Genomic DNA, 17,357 nt, shown 5'->3' with positions numbered 1-17,357 from the left:
CTTCACCTTGTCAGCCCTCAATTTATTTTGAGTAGATTTTAACACACTGGGGACAGAGGTATTTCTTGAAGCCCAATCCTTCACTATCTTCTTTGCAGATCGGGTATTGGCTGCGTATACCAAGTATATTGGAACGTCATCATGCGTGATCAGCTCATCTCCGAGGGACTCGGGGCTAATCTCATCTCTCAAGGTTGATTTATGTTCCAGTATGTGAACACGTTGTTGTTCATGCTGGGGCTTCTCTTCGGGAATACTAGTGACCATACTCCCAGGAATAGCAGCTGTTTCCATGACTTTTGCTACTTTAGCTTTACTAATTTGGGGGCGTGCGATGCCTCGCGTTAGTTTTTAGGTTTTTCAAGTCGGGGTAACGTTGGACAGCTGGTTGTTTCCCATCAATATTCAATGGTTTATCATCCGCCAAGTAGTACTTCCCATCCTTCTTCTTAACCAACCCTTCTTCCAAAGCAGCAGTCATCGTATAACATTTATCTAACTTGTGTCTACCTCCTCCACAGAAATGACACGATGTGGTCTTCTGCAGTTTCTCTGATTTCTCAGATTGCACAGGTTTGTGATTTTTTGCTTCTTCGATGCCAATCATCGGCAAGGTATCTCGGAAGGTAACATTTACTACTTCCCAAATTCGTTCAAAGGTCAAATCATAGAATTTCATTCCGTACATGATCTGATCTGTCGAATTGTCTCTTAGCAAAGTGAGCCCTTGTTTGATGTCTGTCGCATCTTCAACCCTAGACAGCATAATTCCATTTTCTCCTATATATTCAACAGTAATCTGCTTGTGCATGTATTGGATAATCATAGACATGACTTTACCCATCTTTTCAAAAAGCGTCTTGAAGATGTTGATCCAAGTTTCCAGGGATAGTTTGGTAGACTTGTTAGCATTCATGTTCTTCTTAATCGCTATCCCAATGATAGTCATCTTCATTTTGACCTCGAAATCTTCTTTCAAAGTGTCATTTATCTTCCCTATTATGTCAAAGACTTGGTTTTGCACAGGCGCAACCTTCCTTGTATGCAAAATAGGTAAGTATGATATCATTGGTTGTTCGAATGGGTCGTCACTTTTACACTCCGTATCGATCATCGCTATCAATGCCTTCGACTTTGTCACATTAGCCGCCGTCTTCAACTCATTAATGATGAGTTTATCCGGGATCCCGTATATGTGCTTATGCCATAAAACTTCCTTTAACCAAAACATAAAACCGTCAACATCAGAGAACTTCATGGGAACACGTTTGGAAATGTCGTATTGACCAAGTGCAATAATGTCATTCTGAGTTCTACCTTGTTTGGCAACAAGTTTGTTGTAATACGCCATGAACGCTTTCTCAACTAATAAGTTTGGCACACGAATATACGGAATTACCTCGACATCTTCCCCATGGGGGTATTTCTGTCTCGCTTCATTGATTATCTCGCACGCTGCCTCGTGACCTTCTACCCAAAATCCATCGTGGACGACTTCTCCCCGGTAGAGGATACCATCATAAGATGCAATGGATCTACTTGACCCATAAGATCTAGGTGTTCCACTTTGATGTGAATGGATTGGTAAGGGTGAAGCAAGTGAGCGTGTTCCCAGGCTGGGAAAGTTAGATTCTGGTCTAAATGTGCGCTCGTCCGGCTGAGCTTTCATTTGTTCACCAGTTGAGTGAGGCGTAGTATTGAATTCCCCCAGCGCATAACCAGGGTTAGTACTAACGCCTCCAATGGGTTGGACAGTACTACCTTGAGGAGTAACTTGCGGCATAGCTTGTTTAAACATCATGGTTAGTTGATGCATCTGTTCTTGCATTGACAACATTCCTGATTCTATCCTAGCAACATGATCTTTGATATGTTGGTTTTCCGAAGTAAGCCTTGTTATTTGAGACTTTGGTGAATCGGTTTCACCTTCGCTCACATAAGCCCTACCAGAGGTTGAGACAGATTGTCCTGAAATCGAAGACGAATCGACTCCGGCTAGGTCTGGTTTACTTGGACCAGGATTGATACTTCTTGGAGTGGAGTTGGAATTCTTAGAGTCTTTAGCAACAGTAGACATTTGTATTAAATAATTTTTCAAACCTTGGAGTATTATTTTTGGCTTTGATGAAATAAGATTGTTAAACTTGGTGGTAATTTGTTGGTGAAATTAAAGTTTTTAGGAAAATCCTTCGTTCCATATTATTAAGGATTTTTGCTCAATTAATTTTTGGGATTCAAATTTTTTCTTTCGCATCGTGAGAGTTAGGTTTATTTGTCGGTGACCTCATCGAACGAAGTGAAAATTTTTTCATCATCGACCGATCGTGCGTCTGAACCTCATTTTCTTAAATATTGTCGACAAAATATTTAAGATCACAAATGTAAGTCCCCTAAAATAGTAACACAATGATTCCGCGAATCCAGTAATCGACTAATAGAGCGTCCTGTAGAAACACTGAGGTTTCATGAAATTAATTGGTTAAATCCTTTCGGGAACTTCATCCCACGGCAGCTACCTTTTCCGTCGTTTTTGAAAGGTGTATCTTCTCACCCGAAACACTGAGGTTTCAATAAGCTTAGTTGGTTAAATCCTTTCAGGACCTTCGTCCCACGGCAGCTACCTTTTCCGTCGTTTTCTGAAAGGTGTATCTTCTCACCATAAATGCCGTTTAGTTTGTTTAGCCTGCGGTCACCATATCTAGGCGAGAAATGATAATGGTAACTCCTAAACTCTGCTTTAACGGCCTCACCATAGCTGCAGAGACTGGTGAGCCACTTTTGAGATATAAACCCTGATTTGGGATGTGGTCATTACCTCTAAATAACTATTTTCCACGATATTTGCACCACTGTGAGGGTAGCCACATACCCGTGCAATATTCGGTACTTTTCGACGCCATGGCATTTCATGTACAGCCTTCACCTATAGCCAAGTCGGCAGACACAACTCTATTCGGTCTATAGATGCACTCTGTCTAACGTCTACAACCTTCGCCCTTTGTCAACTGATCGGTGAATATCCCATCATAAAGTGTTGACAGTATGCGCTATTTGATATTTTCTGGTGTAGTCTCGGATACGTTCCGATAACCACGATGCATTCTGTTCCATTGGACTAAACTCGCGCAGTTCTCCAATGAGGAGTAGCTCCTCCTTCAAACTATAGTTCACAATAGTGAAGCTATTAATTCATGGATAAGAGATTTACTCTTCCACAGGTCCTTCTCATAAATGATATTGACCAAATGTTGAAAAGCCAAGGTATTGAAATGTCTAGATCATTCAATATCCTGGTCGACAATACTGCTTAACAGTAGCCTCAATCAATGTATCAATTACTTGAAATATTAGGTAACCATATCAAATCATTCAAACAACATGATTTGTAAGGATTTGAGATTCCTCACTCTGGTCGCCATTCTGTCGCATAGCACTGTCACAAGTGACAAGTGTACGACTGCTGAGCATCGGTTTGAGCTGGTAGCTCACCGATACCAGCGGTTTGAGTTCGTGACTTGATAGGCTATATTCCAACTAAGTGTAATTGTCAATGATCGCACCTATAAAGGTCTCAATGCTCATAAGTTAAGAGAGTAAATTGTCTCATACAAAGTCACTAGTAAGGAGAATCGTGAGAGTATACACTCTGCACGTTCACCTAGTGATTTGTGTTCAATGTAGTTGACCGTCTAAATTATGTATTTATTCGATCTTTCTATATAATAGTGATAAGTTAATTTTACCACTTCTCGTTCCTATTTATATAAACTCATCTTGTTTGAAGTTTCAAGTTTTCCATGTCGTGCAATATGTTCCAAATATTCACTTAGTGGAAACGAGGGCACAGAGCGTCCAGTGTGTGTCGCACTGTGACAGTGATTCTTTCATTTGCGTCTTCGCTTTATAGAACCTTACTCAAAAGAGTAGATATTTGCAGTATAAAAAAAAGAAATAAAAAATAAAAATAAAAAAAAAAATAAAAATAAAAATAAAAAAAAGAAACGTTAAAGAATCGAGCAGGACCAAAGGAAAGGCAATGGGAAACAAAATCTCACTGATAAACAACATAAAGAAAGACATGAAGATCAACTAAAAATTACACTCATTTTATATGTTTCGTTGCCATATACAAGAGGTATCAATGATTATTCATTAACAAGCAAAGAAAATGATTTGGTTTGCAGAATTGTTATTGGAAGAAGTAAAAATGAAAAAATGAAAAAAAAGAGGGATGGTTAGTAATGGCCTACTTATATATTATCTTTGCGTTAGAAGCTATAATAGGTTTTTTGACGACTGCGACGGAAGAGTTCGCTAAATGTCAGTATTGGCATTATTTTGCAGTAATCTACGTCAAAAACAAATGTGTGTTTTTTTAAAGGTCATCACAAAATAGTGAGATATACTACTCTGCTACTCAGTTAGAGAAGATAATGATGAGTTTGAGCAACGCATTTGAATCCGTTTGGAAGGAAAAGTTTTGAATCAAAGCATTTTATACAAAACTCGCACGATACTAAAGGCAATAAAGGGTCTCTCCACTTTGCTCGACTCCAACTTCTAGCAAATTTCTCTTCTCCTCTTTCTTTTCATCTTTCTCTTTTTTTTTTTTTTTTTTCTTTTCTTTTTACATATTTTTGGAATAGCGCGGCACATCCGGAAAATTCCTCAAACTTTACAAGCGGAATTTTGAAACAGGTGCGGTGCAAGTGGAGATGAGAAGTCAGAAACAGAAACAGAAAAAAAAAAGAGAAAAAGTCCGAAAAACTAAAAAAAAAAATAAAAAAAATAAAAAAATACAAAAACAAAACAGAGCAGAAGAAAGGAGAGAGAGAGAGAGAAAAAAGAACACATACACGCTCGATATACAAGATTCGGAGTTTTTCCGAAACAAACGGCATCTCAAAAATTTACCTTGCACAAATGATACCTTCGCTTACATCTGTCACAAATATCAAAGTACATATATATATTAAATGCTTCCAAGACTAATCTATAATAAAGAGTAAAACACACAAAAAGGAAAGGTCTAAACATTTTTGGCTTTGTCACCTATTCTCTGTCTTATTCTTTCTACTCGTTCAAGACAGCTGAGTGGATAACTTTATATGGAGCAGTGTAGCCAGTGTGCAACTTGAATTGCGCTTCACCTTGGTTTACCAACATCTCTACACCTGGAATAACAGTCCAGTCGTATTTCTCTTTTGCTAATTCCATTATTGGTGTAACTCTTGGCTTGTACGCAGCTTCCAAAAGCAAAGGTCTTGTTTGCTTGTCACCTTTATTATTGCTCAAGACACCATCCAATTTCTTCATCAATGTTTCATCCAATGCCTTATCACCAGGAACACAAGAAACAACCAAGCCTATAGACACTGAGCTGGCATTCTTTTCCAGTAAAATTTCGAGATCATAATCTGGGAACGAGTCAACCAAATCTTGAAGCTTGGATTCAGTTCTGTTGAGGAGGTATATCTTTTGACATCCTAAACTGTGCAAAGCAAAAATGGCTGCTCTTGAAGTACCACCACCACCAACAACTAACCCATTTGTAACTCCTGACGCAAGTGCAAAATCTGCTTTCTTGAATGAATTGGCAATACCAATCCAATCTGTATTGTCACCAAGGAATCCTTTTCTACCATCTGCGATTGGGGTAACAGTATTCACTGCACCAATCAATTTAGCAGACTCAGACAATTCAGTACAATACTTCTTAATATCCAATTTGAGTGGAATAGTTACCGCCAAACCGCCAAAGGTGGGCTTTTGCATAAGTTGAGTATAAACTTTTTCAGCATCATCGGTTTCAAAAATGTCAAACTTATAAGGTAATCCCAATGCAGCGTATGCGGCATTATGCAAGGCTGGTGATCTTGAATGGCTCACAGGAAAACCAACAACCCAAAACTCTTTTTCCAAAAGACCGCCAATTTGAAAAAGTGCTTGATTGATCTCCTTGAGTGATAATTGGCCAACACCTATTGGTTTATCAGTAATGAGTTCGTGTGTAACTGGAGTCAACACTTTATTCAACACTCTTGACAATTTACCCTGTGGCCCCATATTGATACCAATCAATGGCTTTTCAGTGTTTTGTCTTCTGAAATTCTCCAAAAGCAAATTGTCATCAAATGTCTTGGCCATACCAACCAACTTGACAAAATCGGCATCAATACTAACACCTTGCGCATATTTGTTTTTCCATTCAACATTATCCCATTTCAAATCACCTGTGAAATCGTGATGCGATGCAATAATCTTTGTGTGACCTCTTTTGCTAATCACCTCGGCAATAGTTGATGGTGAACTAATCAATTGCAAGTCAATAATATCAACACCCATCTTTAAACCAAACATGAGCAACTTTCTCATACCTTCTTCATCCTCATCAGGGTATTGCCCACATTGAGACTTGGTTCTCACTGTATAAAGGATTGGCAAATCCGTAGCTACTGAGCGCAAAAGTCCAATTTGCTCTGCAATATATGCAGTCTCCTGATTAGCCAACAAATCAACACGCAACTCTACGGCATTGGAAGTTTCCGACACATCCTTTATAAGTGAAGGAACTTTTCTCAAATCGGGATAAGTCAATGTAACAAATGTTGAGCGCGTAGCAGGAAGCACAAAAGTATCATCACCAGTGATTTTCGATACAAACTTTGCAAAGACCAATTTCAAGTTGGCAAATTCAGCTTCTGAAGTACAGTGGGTAGAGTAGAAATGGTAGTTGGAACACTCGTGGTACCATTTTTCCCTTCTCTTCCAAACTTCTTCAATGTCATCCGAATATGCTGGTCTTGTTGGATCTTTACTTAAAAAGTTTACTGTTTCTTTCAAGTCACGATGCAAGTGTAAAACTATTCCGCCAGACTTGGTGTAGTTTTTCAACGCCTCTCTTGGCTTTTCGCCTTCAACGATACCGCCACCGGTGGCCAAAATATGACCTTTGCCAAATTTCTCAAGACATTCATTTAATACTTCAGTCTCTTTTTCACGGAAATAGTCCCATCCTTTTTCCTTAACGAGCAACTTAATGTCAACTGCAAGTTTCTTTTCCAAATATTGGTCCAAATCTAACAATTTGAAATTCAAGTGCTCTGCAAGCCATCTGGATAATGTTGTTTTGCCAGCAGCTCTCATGCCTATAATCACAATGCTTCTATCGCCATTTCTCAATGAACCACTACGTTGTCTTATATATTCGTGACCTTCAAGCTTGGCATTGAACTTGGAGTGCAAGACATCCCACCAACCGGGCCACGTCTTACCAGTAGTTGAGCGCTCTTGAATCAAAACAGGATCTTTGCACAAACCAGCCAAAAGTGAAAATGACATTGCAACTCTGTGGTCGTCATAGGTTTTAACACCTCTGCCACCTGGTGTCTTCAAGTCTTTGAGCTGAACCCCATGGATACTGATTCCGTCTTCAGTCTCATCGGCAGAAACACCAAACTTGGCCAACTCGTCAACCATTGCCTTGATTCTGTTACACTCCTTGACTCTCTGATTGGCAATTCCCGAAATAGTAGTTGTACCTTGAGAAACAGCTGCAACAACAGATGCGGTCAAGAATGCATCAGTCATGGGTTCCATATCAATCTCGGGCAATGCCTTCAATGTACCGATTGGAGGACCTGTCACCGTGGTGGACTTTGAAGTCTGCTCCACTGTACATCCCATTGGTTTCAACACATCAACGGCAAATCTGGCATCTCCTTGCAAAGACGATGATCCAATGTTGGGAATTGTGCACGAACTATTGGTCAATGCTGCAAATGCCAATGGGTATGTGGCAGATGATGCATCTGACTCAACAACGTATTCTTGTGGATTTTGGTAAACTGCCTTGGGTATATGGTAAGTGTACTCTTCAGTCTCTGATTTGGTGACATCAACACCAAAATCTTTCATCATGGCAATCGTCATGTCAATGTACAATTGGGAAATTGGTTTACCACCAACAAGAGACAATGTCACTTCTTTTTCAGCGTATGGTGCACACATGAGGATGGCAGAAACATATTGCGAAGATGTAGTGGCAGCTAATTCGATTCTTCCACCTTTGAACCCGTTTCCAGCCTCGATTTTTAATGGCAACGATCCTTGTTTGTTTAAATAATCAACTTTTGATCCGTTTGTAGTAAGAGCATCTACCAAAGCCGCAATGGGTCTTTCTTGCATTCTTGCATTACCTGTTAAAGTAACACTCTTTTCGTCTTGTGTGCTGTTGACCAAAGCAGCCACAGCAGTTAAGAATCTTGAAGCTGTACCAGCGTTACCCAAGTAGATTTCTTCCTTGCATGCAAACAATTTGCCTCCGTGTCCTTGCACAACAACAGTGTCTCCGCTATCTTCAAAGGAGACGGTTGCACCTTTCATCAAGACAACGGCATCAAGCATGTGCTTTGTATCATCTGAATGCAACAAGTTCTTGATTCTTGTCGTACCCTCACCCAATGCTGCCAAAATAAGTGCACGGTTGGAAATGGATTTGGATCCTGGTGGTGTAATTGATACAGATTCTGGATGACGGTTTGCAAATGGGTGCACAAACACTTCATCGGTCATTACAACCTGAATATCTTCCTTGAAAATTTGGTGGGCTTTAGATTCGTAACATTTGCCAATAGATTCAAGCAAAACGCATCTAATCTTGCTTCCATCGTTCTTCTTGTCAATCAACATCTTTTTGATCAAAGAATCAATCTTGAGGTTGTTTTTCTTTGCACCAATAATTTTGGAGAAAATCTTTTCGTCAACGGAGATAGGCAATCCATATGCTGCCAAGCACTTGGAAAGTCTAGCAACAGCCGAGGGTGGCAAGATTCCCAAATATCTCGACAATTCAGCCTCCTTGATCATACCAATGGATACACACTCACCATGTAATGCTTCTGGTGTAAGAATGGCTTCAATGGCATGGCCAATAGTGTGACCAAAGTTTAACAAGTTTCTCAAGCCACCTTCTTTCTCATCAGCAGAAACAACAAATGCCTTGACTCTAACTGATCCCAAAACGGTCTTTATCAATTCGTCCTTTATCGACTCTAAATTAGGAGTTGGCGCTGAGATCTCAGCAAGAAATCTTTTGGCGAACCCTTCCAACCTAGTGAATTCGGTTTCGTCCCAGATAGCAGCTGTTTTAACAACTTCAGCCATACCGTTGATGAGTTGTCTCTTTGGTAATGTTTGCAAGAAAGAGACATCGCAAAAGACAAATTCAGGTTGGTGGAATGCACCAATGAAATTCTTTCCCAACTCAGTATCAATAGCTGTCTTTCCACCAACTGAAGAGTCAACCATTGAAAGCAATGTTGTTGGAACTTGAACAACCCTTACTCCTCTCATAAAAGTTGCAGCAACAAACCCAATCATGTCTCCAATCACACCTCCGCCAACGGCCAAAATAACTGTATCTCGAGTACATCCTTGTTGGAGAAGGAAATCCTCAACCTCGGCCTTGGTTTCACGATTCTTGTGGTTTTCTCCTGGTGGGATGAGGTAAGTGAGCAACCTCGATTGCGGTCTTTGCTTGGCCAACTCCTTTTGAAAGCTGTCTTGCAACTTCTCGTATGTGGGGGTCTTGGACATGTTTGTGTCTGAGATAATCACATAAGTTGACGAGGCCAAACATTTGATGGTCTCCTCCACAATGTGGCTCTGTATCCCATAACCAACATGTATACTCTCCTTGCCCAAAATGGACACTTTTTCAATCGACATGTTGATAGTGGATGGGAAGTATGTGATGGAAAAAGGTTGGAAAAAAGGTTGGAAAAAGGTTGGGAAAAAAAATGAGGACAAAAATAAGTTTGTGAATTATGACTAAGATTGATTAGTTTTTTTGTTTTTTCATTGTGAAAAATTATCACCTATTGAAAAAAAAAAAAAACTGAGAGAAAAAATAGGAAATAAATAAAAAAATAAAAAATAAAAAAAATAATAGCCAAATTGAGAACTATCTATTTCTCTATAGAGTCACCTTACTTTTTATATACATCATACATTCTTCAGCACTTCCACTAGGATTATCCAATTGCCACTTCAACACCTCGTCTGTTACAGGCTTCATCCACGGTCCAGGCTTCTTCTCAAGCTCTTTGGCAATTGTCCTTCCCTCAAGCAATGGTTTCATAATGTGCACATCTTCAAGTCCCAACTGATTAATGTGTGAAAATAATGACTCATATTTCGCTATAGTCTCATTGATGAGTTTTTTGTTTCTTAATGAGAGGTCAGCCGTTGTTGGTGATGGTGGTGGTGGCAAGAGTAGAGATCCATCCACATGAACGTTGTGGATGCAGTCTATGAAGCATTGAACAAGCAAGTTCAAGCTGGCAAAGTCTGGAAACTCTCGTAAATACAAACCCAAATCTGATCTTTTTACACTTTGTGGCGCTTCCAAAAACTGGTCAATCGTAGTTCTACTGACCAAGTTGATGGCTGATATCTTGTTAATATCGCTTTTTTTGCATTTCAATCCAACTCGTAGAAATTGGTCGTATACATCCTTATTCTTGACTCGTGGCACAGTTGAATAAGGATGCAATATCATCGAGAGCCAGAAATTAAACTTTGAATCGTCGTCAAAAATTTCAAGAGCACGCAGCATATGAATTGTACTTTTATGGATTTGTTGTTCAAAGTATGGGTAGATGGCACTTGCTGCTAACAAATGGTGTGGAATACGTTTAACAGAGTGTTTCATTGCCGTTTCATCGAATCCTAATCCATCAACGTAGAATATACTCTTTACCAAGTTACAATGATAAATCAATCTCAATCCATAGCTCGGGTTCTTGCTCACCAATGCCTTTCTCAATTCTATTTCAATTCTCTCCTTACTGATCTTGGTTGAGAGTGCCTTTTGGTTGTGCAACTCCATCATGGCCTCCAACGTCTTTTTTTCGATTTTGAAATCGAATTTACATGCAAATCTGATTAATCGCAAAATTCTTAATGGATCATCAAGAAACGTTTTCACTGGCGATAGTGGAGTTCGCAAAACGCCATCTTGTAAATCTTGCAACCCTTTACCAGTAAAGTCTTCAATTTTCTGCTCATTCAAATTGTAAAACAACGCATTCAACGTGGCATCCCGCCTCATTGCATCTTCTTTTGGTGTGCCAAACTCGATCACGGGGACACGGCTCTCCTCAGTGTATTCTTCTGAACGCAAGTTGACAAAGTCCAAATCGATATCGTACAATTTTGTAGTACATGTTTCCAAATGCTTAGATTTCAGCGGGTTCATCTTGATAGTATGCACATGTCTCATTGACATTTCTGGGTCCTGCTCAATGAGATAATTTTGCAATCCATTAACAAAGTCTACTCCCAGCAAGTGATCGATTGCAATGTCAATATCCTGACTCTCATTGCATAAGAGTTTATCACGTACCCATCCACCAGTGATGCGTAGTGTTAATGGTTTCCCACCTTGGTTTCTGTAGTAGTCGCAATACCCTACGAGCAAATTGCGAATCTTTTGTTCAGAATCATTCAACAGAATTGTGTGCTGTTTCATTGAGGAATGGACTAATCTGGTGAAAGTACGGCAGAACAATCGTCGATTCATTAACCGAGCAAAAAGTTTCGGAAAAAAAATTGGCAAGAAGAAGAAGAAGAGGAGGAGGAAAAAGAGGTGCAAAAGTATGAGTGATGAAGCGGGAGTTGCATGATCTGAGGGAGCTGCGAAACGAGATTTCAGAAGACGAAAAATTATACAGCCTTCTATTATAGAATGAAGGAGCGTGAAAAGAGCAAAAAAAAAATAAGAATTGTGTGTGTTATGGACTTCACGCGTGAGAGAAAAAAAGTGACGGAGAAAAACAAAAAAGAATGAACGAAGCGGGAATCGAACCCACGTCTTCTGCTTGGAAGGCAGAAATAATAACCACTATACGATTCGTCCTGAGACCAACTGAGCTAAGTAGCTTTCGTTGTTGAAAATAAATTTTTCAGGTATTTATCAGATAGCCATACTGTTTTAAATCACGAGTGGTGAATGCTATTTGGTATAGACGTGGTTCCGTTCAGAATTGAATCCGATGAAATATCCAGTAGCCTATGTGGTGGGATTTCTTGATAGCAAATGTCTAAAGCTAATCATTATGCCGAAAAGAGTTAGTTTTTTGCTGTTCTTTGATTTCTTTATATTTTATAAATATTTTGCACTGAATCAAGTAAAAGTTGCGTGTTTTATAGTTTTGAACAGTACATGCTCATATAATATTAATTTGGTACATTCTTATGATGCAAATACATACACATAATGACACATATTCTTTCATTGGTATTACAAAGATAAATGTTATTTATACACTTGTGGTTACAACAAACATTTCATTGCTCTTCTTTCTTCCCTTCTTTCACTTCTTTTCCAAATTTCTTCTCCAATGCCTCCAAATGTCTCCTCGTTTCAAACTCCTGAGTAGCAATTACCCTCTCACGTTCGTGTTTGCGTGCTTCTTCTTCGGCAAGTTTATCCTTTTCTGCTTGCCAAACTTTCATCTTTTGTTTAGCATCTACTAACCTTTCTGCATTTTGTTTTGCGTCAAAATGTAATTCGTTGAGTTTTGTCTGGTATTTCGCAAGAGATATCTCCAACTCTTTCACTTTATTAGCTAACGCTTTTTCTTGAAATTTCTTGACATTCAAACTGTTATAGATTGCATCAACTTTAGCATTGAAATCATCAATCTTTGCATCATTTGCTTTGACCCAGTCTTGCTGAACTTGGTAGTTGGTAATCAAATCATCCAATTTTGTGTTCTTTTCATTGACAATCGCACCCAATTGTTCAATGCTGTGCAAAACCACCTCGTTTTCACAAGCCAAAGCCGCTTTTCTCTCTTGCAAATCTCCAATTTCGTGCAAGACTTTTTCTTGATCAAATTTGGTCTCTTCCAATGCTTGTACTTTAGTAGCAAGAAGCTCCTCATGGTTCTTTTCAAGTGTCTTCTTATCAAAAGCATGTTGGGTAATGGCCTTTTCCTCGCGTTGTTTATACTCCTCTTTTGCATTGGAAATCTCAGTTTCAATTGTCTCTTTATACTCGTTGCGTTTTGCAACCGAGTCATTCTTTAAAGTTTCTATACTTGCCAACTTTCTGTCAATTTCCTGGTCAAATGTGTCTTTGTTCTTTTCCAACCTGCTTTTATGTCTCTTGAGCTCATTTTCCAATTTACCTTTATGTTTCAGAACCTTAAATTCCAAATCTTGCTGTCTCTTGATTTCATCTTCCTCTCTGGTTTTTGCCACTTCGTTATCTATCAAAGTAAGTATAGGCTTAACTCTTTCTGCGGCTATCTTCATCAACTGCACTTGTTTCATTTTCAAGCCAGAGCCCAAATCATACTCCTTGTTTGGATCATCTATATGAGGCTCTAGTGCACCTGCAGCTGTTTTATTGAGCTCTCTGTAGTGTTTAAGCAAGACTGGCTTGTCTTTTAGTGATTCTTCAACTACCGTGTGCGTGATTGGTTCCTGCTTTGCTGTTGATAAACTATTTTTCAATTTATCACCTGTTTCGGTCTTTACATTATCTTTGCTATATGTTGATAATCTCTTATGAAAAGATTTATCTTTACCTGTTTTATCGCACTCAATAGGATTCTCCACGCTAGTAATTTTTGCATTATATGCTGTACCATGATCTTTTGAAAAAGCACTTGATGTAGAAATTGATGAAACGCTCTTATTAGCTCCAATTTTTTCTCTTTCTTCAAGTCTGTTTTCTTTACTTTCTCTTTTGTTGGAGGTTTCTAATACTGGGTGATGATCATATTCAGTAGACTCTGTTGCATCTAGTTCATTTTCTTCCTTAGATTGTTGGTACAGTTTATTGACATTATTTTCGGTGTTGCTTTGTTCTTTGTCAAGAACAGGTCGTTTAAATGATGTTATCCAAGCTGTGCTTGAAGGAATTATCTTTCTCAACTTGCTTCGAGATTGTGGTACTGTACCTGGCATAATAAAATGAAGATAGAGGAGATGGGAAAAAGTGAAAGAGAGAGGGAGGTTGGTGGTAGGGAGTCGGGGCAAGAAAACAAAATTGTTAATCAATTGAGTGGTGAAAAGAAAAATAGCTCAATTGATTACCAAACGGCTAGGTGTATGGAAAACAAAAGTGTAGTTTGAGGAAAAAAGAATTATGTCAATACGATCCCATAATTGTAATAGTTTCCTGAAACATATAGTTATAGCCTTGTGTGGAGTAATACCAGTTACACCGAGACAAAGAGAGAAAAAGAGCCTGAGACCAAATAGGAAAGGTAGCACTTGCATGCCATGCAAAAAACGGGGATATATTTTTTTTATTTAGATGAAAAACAAATATAAACTTTGTGAACCAAGGAAGGAGATGTATTTTAATTATTATCGTGAAACTATACTTAGTAAACTCAATTGAAGCTTGTTCCATTCCTTATTATTATTGCAACAATTTTTTTCATATGTTCATTGTAGTGTCTTGGAACGTACATTCTACGAAACTAGTCTGATGAAAGACTTTTTGGTAAACAAGGAAGATCAATATTTCAAATGTTTCCGTTTTGCAAATGCACGGCTGTTTAAATGTGAGACACGAGTCTTGATTTAAACGGTGTCCCCTTTTTTTTTTTCTCTTCTTTCTTTTCTCTTCACGTGTTTGCGCGAGAGAGAGATAGTGTGTGCGTATGCGGGGAAGCGAAGAAAAGTGTGAACCGAAATTGGGTGGCAAATACTCACAACAATTTTTTTTGTAGCAGATATTTTAAGCCGCAATTACACCTCAACAAAATCCGTCCCCATCTCGAGATACCAAATTATACACCTCAATAATGTCTAAATATACTTGTCCAGAGTTTAATAGAACCAATGTAGAATATGTAAAATTTGCAAAATCTATCCCAACTTTGTTGAATATATTATAAGTAAAATTTAAAAAATAACAAAAAACAAGAACAAAAAAAAACAACAACCCAATCTACTAAACTATGTACGCGAAATGAACCTTCCACCCTACAGAATGACTAATATACTTTGTATATTTGCCATCCATATTCTTTTTACTTTTTACTTTTCTCTTTTTCTTCTTTTTCTCTTTTTTTATTATGCAAAATAGTAGTCTTCATTCACGCTGATCACTTGCTGAAGAGGTGCAAGCTCTTGCCATGGTCTAACAACGACTTGGTCTTCCAAATGTTCAACCAAATCGCTAGATTCGGTGCTCAACACACCACTGCTGCAAGTATTCAACGACTCGTCGCCGTATGAGCTGAGAACGTCAGACTCATACACTTGTGCTGGGCTCTTTGTCTTTGCATTGTTTGCTGCTGCTGCTTCTTCAAGTACCACGCCTCCAACGATGCCCTTTTCGATGCACAATTTCTCCAACCTTTCTCTGTCACAGTTGGGGAAATGAATTCGGAGAACATTGGTCTTTGACAAATACTTGATTGGCAACTCGCCTAAATCGAATAGATTGGTGAGATCGCGCTTTAGCTCTTGAAGTTTCTTTTCAAATGACTTGATACTGTGAAGCATCTCATCAACAATCTCTCCCGTGAGGATTGTCTCTTCGGGAATAGAGAGATCAAAATGGATTGGGTAGTCGATATAACTACCCATAGACCGTGGAGCAATTTTACTCTCTGAAGACTCGGTTCTAGCCAAGTCCAAGATTAGTCTATGATTCTGTGGGGTATTCGAAGCATTCAATCTCACATGGAGGTTCTTGCGTTCGACATTCTGCGACTTGATTGGGTATACTTGGTATTTCTCCCTTAACCTCGTCATCAAGAACCGGTAGGTGTAACGCAAGTTCAGCTGATGCAACTTTAACCTAAACTTATTTTGGTAGGCCTGCGAAAAGTTGTGGTAAACAAATCCACGATTCAACAATCTGAGCAAGTTTGACTTTACGGGTTTGCGGAGATTGTTGAACATGTATTTGTTTACCCACGAAGTGCGAACCTTGGCATGCGACCATGATGGTTGATAGGCAAATGAAGCATGCGAGTAGGTGCTGAACTGGCGTATAAATGGGCCGGATCTGTTTCTAACTGGCACGGGCACCAATGCCGGTTGTGGTTTTGGTACGAATTGTTGTTGTTGCTGAGTTCGCTCCCTGTGGATATTCTCCGCTAGTTCCTGTAGAGCCTTTTGGATCCTCTTGGATATCTCTCTTGCTCTGAACGAGAGTTGAGTGGAGAATCTGGCTAGCGGGAGCATACTGTGTGGTTATTTATGTTTGGTTGGTGGTGGTTGGTGGTTGATGATTGTGGTGGATGTGTAGAGAAAAGAAGATCAATTGAAAGGGGTGAAGGAAAATGTGGCAGATAAGGGGGAAGTGAGAGAGAGATAACAGTGGAGTCATACGGATCCGGAGATCGCATTTTGCATCTACATTTGGGGTCGTGCAAAGCCCATTTGTATAATCACGTGATAATATATAGTAAGGTCGAAAGTGAGGGGTCATGCGTCAAGGTACAATTAATTGACTTAAGATTTGACATCAATTTGCAGCAGGTGGATAGTGGAGTTGATTATGGAGACAAGGATAGCATTTAATGAGGAGATAGAATATATAGATTTTAGTGTCTAAGCTGTAGTCTTGTGAAATTGGATATGTGATAATATTGAAAGAATGTGATATTTTACAATTTTGTCTCAAAACTGAGCAAATACATACAAACAAAAATGATTTAATTTTTTCACAAAGTTTGAGAAACCAATGAAATAATTTAGGGGATTTAAGCCTCAATAGTACATGAACAAAACCTTTTTTGAATTTTAACGGTTTTAAACTCGAAGATTGGTTGTTGTTCAGGTCGTGAGATGTAGACAGTATAGTCAAGTAAATAAGTTTGTCTTGAGTAAATGATTGTAATGTTGGTAAAAGTACCTGGAGTTCATTATAAGGATGCACTTGAAACTCGGTGTAAGGATGCACTTGAAACTCGGTGTAAGGATGCACTTGAAACTCGGTGTAAGGATGCACTTGAAACTCGGTGTAAGGATGCACTTGAAACTCGGTGTAAGGATGCACTTGAAACTCGGTGTAAGGATGCACTTGAAACTCGGTGTAAGGATGCACTTGAAACTCGGTGTAAGGATGCACTTGAAACTCGGTGTAAGGATGCACTTGAAACTCGGTGTAAGGATGCACTTGAAACTCGGTGTAAGGATGCACTTGAAACTCGGTGTAAGGATGCACTTGAAACTCGGTGTAAGGATGCACTTGAAACTCGGTGTAAGGATGCACTTGAAACTCGGTGTAAGGATGCACTTGAAACTCGGTGTAAGGATGCACTTGAAACTCGGTGTAAGGATGCACTTGAAACTCGGTGTAAGGATGCACTTGAAAC

At 39.1% G+C, this 17,357-nt stretch overlaps 5 protein-coding genes and 1 non-coding gene across 6 annotated transcripts; all 6 read right to left on the bottom strand. All coding sequences in view use genetic code 12, as the record gives it.

Annotated features, from left to right (window-relative positions):
- Positions 1–316: 316 nt before the first annotated feature.
- Positions 317–2,077, bottom strand: PVL30_003885 (uncharacterized protein; the record flags this gene model as incomplete). The annotated part of the gene is made up of 1 exon (XM_001528798.1): positions 317–2,077. One exon carries the CDS (start codon positions 2,075–2,077, stop codon positions 317–319), a length of 1,761 nt encoding a protein of 586 aa, XP_001528848.2.
- Positions 2,078–5,073: 2,996 nt separating this feature from the next.
- Positions 5,074–9,729, bottom strand: ARO1 (3-dehydroquinate dehydratase (3-dehydroquinase); the record flags this gene model as incomplete). Its single annotated transcript, XM_001528799.1, has 1 exon — positions 5,074–9,729. One exon carries the CDS (start codon positions 9,727–9,729, stop codon positions 5,074–5,076), a length of 4,656 nt encoding a protein of 1,551 aa, XP_001528849.2.
- Positions 9,730–9,976: 247 nt separating this feature from the next.
- On the bottom strand, positions 9,977–11,533 carry CCA1 (CCA tRNA nucleotidyltransferase, mitochondrial; the record flags this gene model as incomplete). Its single annotated transcript, XM_001528800.2, has 1 exon — positions 9,977–11,533. One exon carries the CDS (start codon positions 11,531–11,533, stop codon positions 9,977–9,979), a length of 1,557 nt encoding a protein of 518 aa, XP_001528850.2.
- A 315-nt stretch (positions 11,534–11,848) lies between these two features.
- On the bottom strand, positions 11,849–11,920 carry PVL30_003882. The gene has a single exon. It is a non-coding gene; the product is annotated as a tRNA-Gly (tRNA).
- Positions 11,921–12,351: 431 nt separating this feature from the next.
- Positions 12,352–13,980, bottom strand: PVL30_003881 (uncharacterized protein; the record flags this gene model as incomplete). Its single annotated transcript, XM_001528780.2, has 1 exon — positions 12,352–13,980. One exon carries the CDS (start codon positions 13,978–13,980, stop codon positions 12,352–12,354), a length of 1,629 nt encoding a protein of 542 aa, XP_001528830.2.
- A 1,119-nt stretch (positions 13,981–15,099) lies between these two features.
- PVL30_003880 (uncharacterized protein) lies at positions 15,100–16,221 on the bottom strand (the record flags this gene model as incomplete). The annotated part of the gene is made up of 1 exon (XM_061119506.1): positions 15,100–16,221. The coding sequence occupies one exon, from the start codon at positions 16,219–16,221 to the stop codon at positions 15,100–15,102; it is 1,122 nt and encodes a 373-aa protein (XP_060975489.1).
- Between the last annotated feature and the right edge of the window lie 1,136 nt (positions 16,222–17,357).

This window comes from Lodderomyces elongisporus, chromosome 5, assembly GCF_030384665.1.
Source record: "Lodderomyces elongisporus chromosome 5, complete sequence".
In the NCBI taxonomy this organism is placed as follows: Eukaryota; Fungi; Ascomycota; class Pichiomycetes; order Serinales; family Debaryomycetaceae; genus Lodderomyces; species Lodderomyces elongisporus.
The sequence above is the reverse complement of the archived record's forward strand: the minus strand, read 5'-3'. Positions and strand labels throughout refer to the sequence as shown.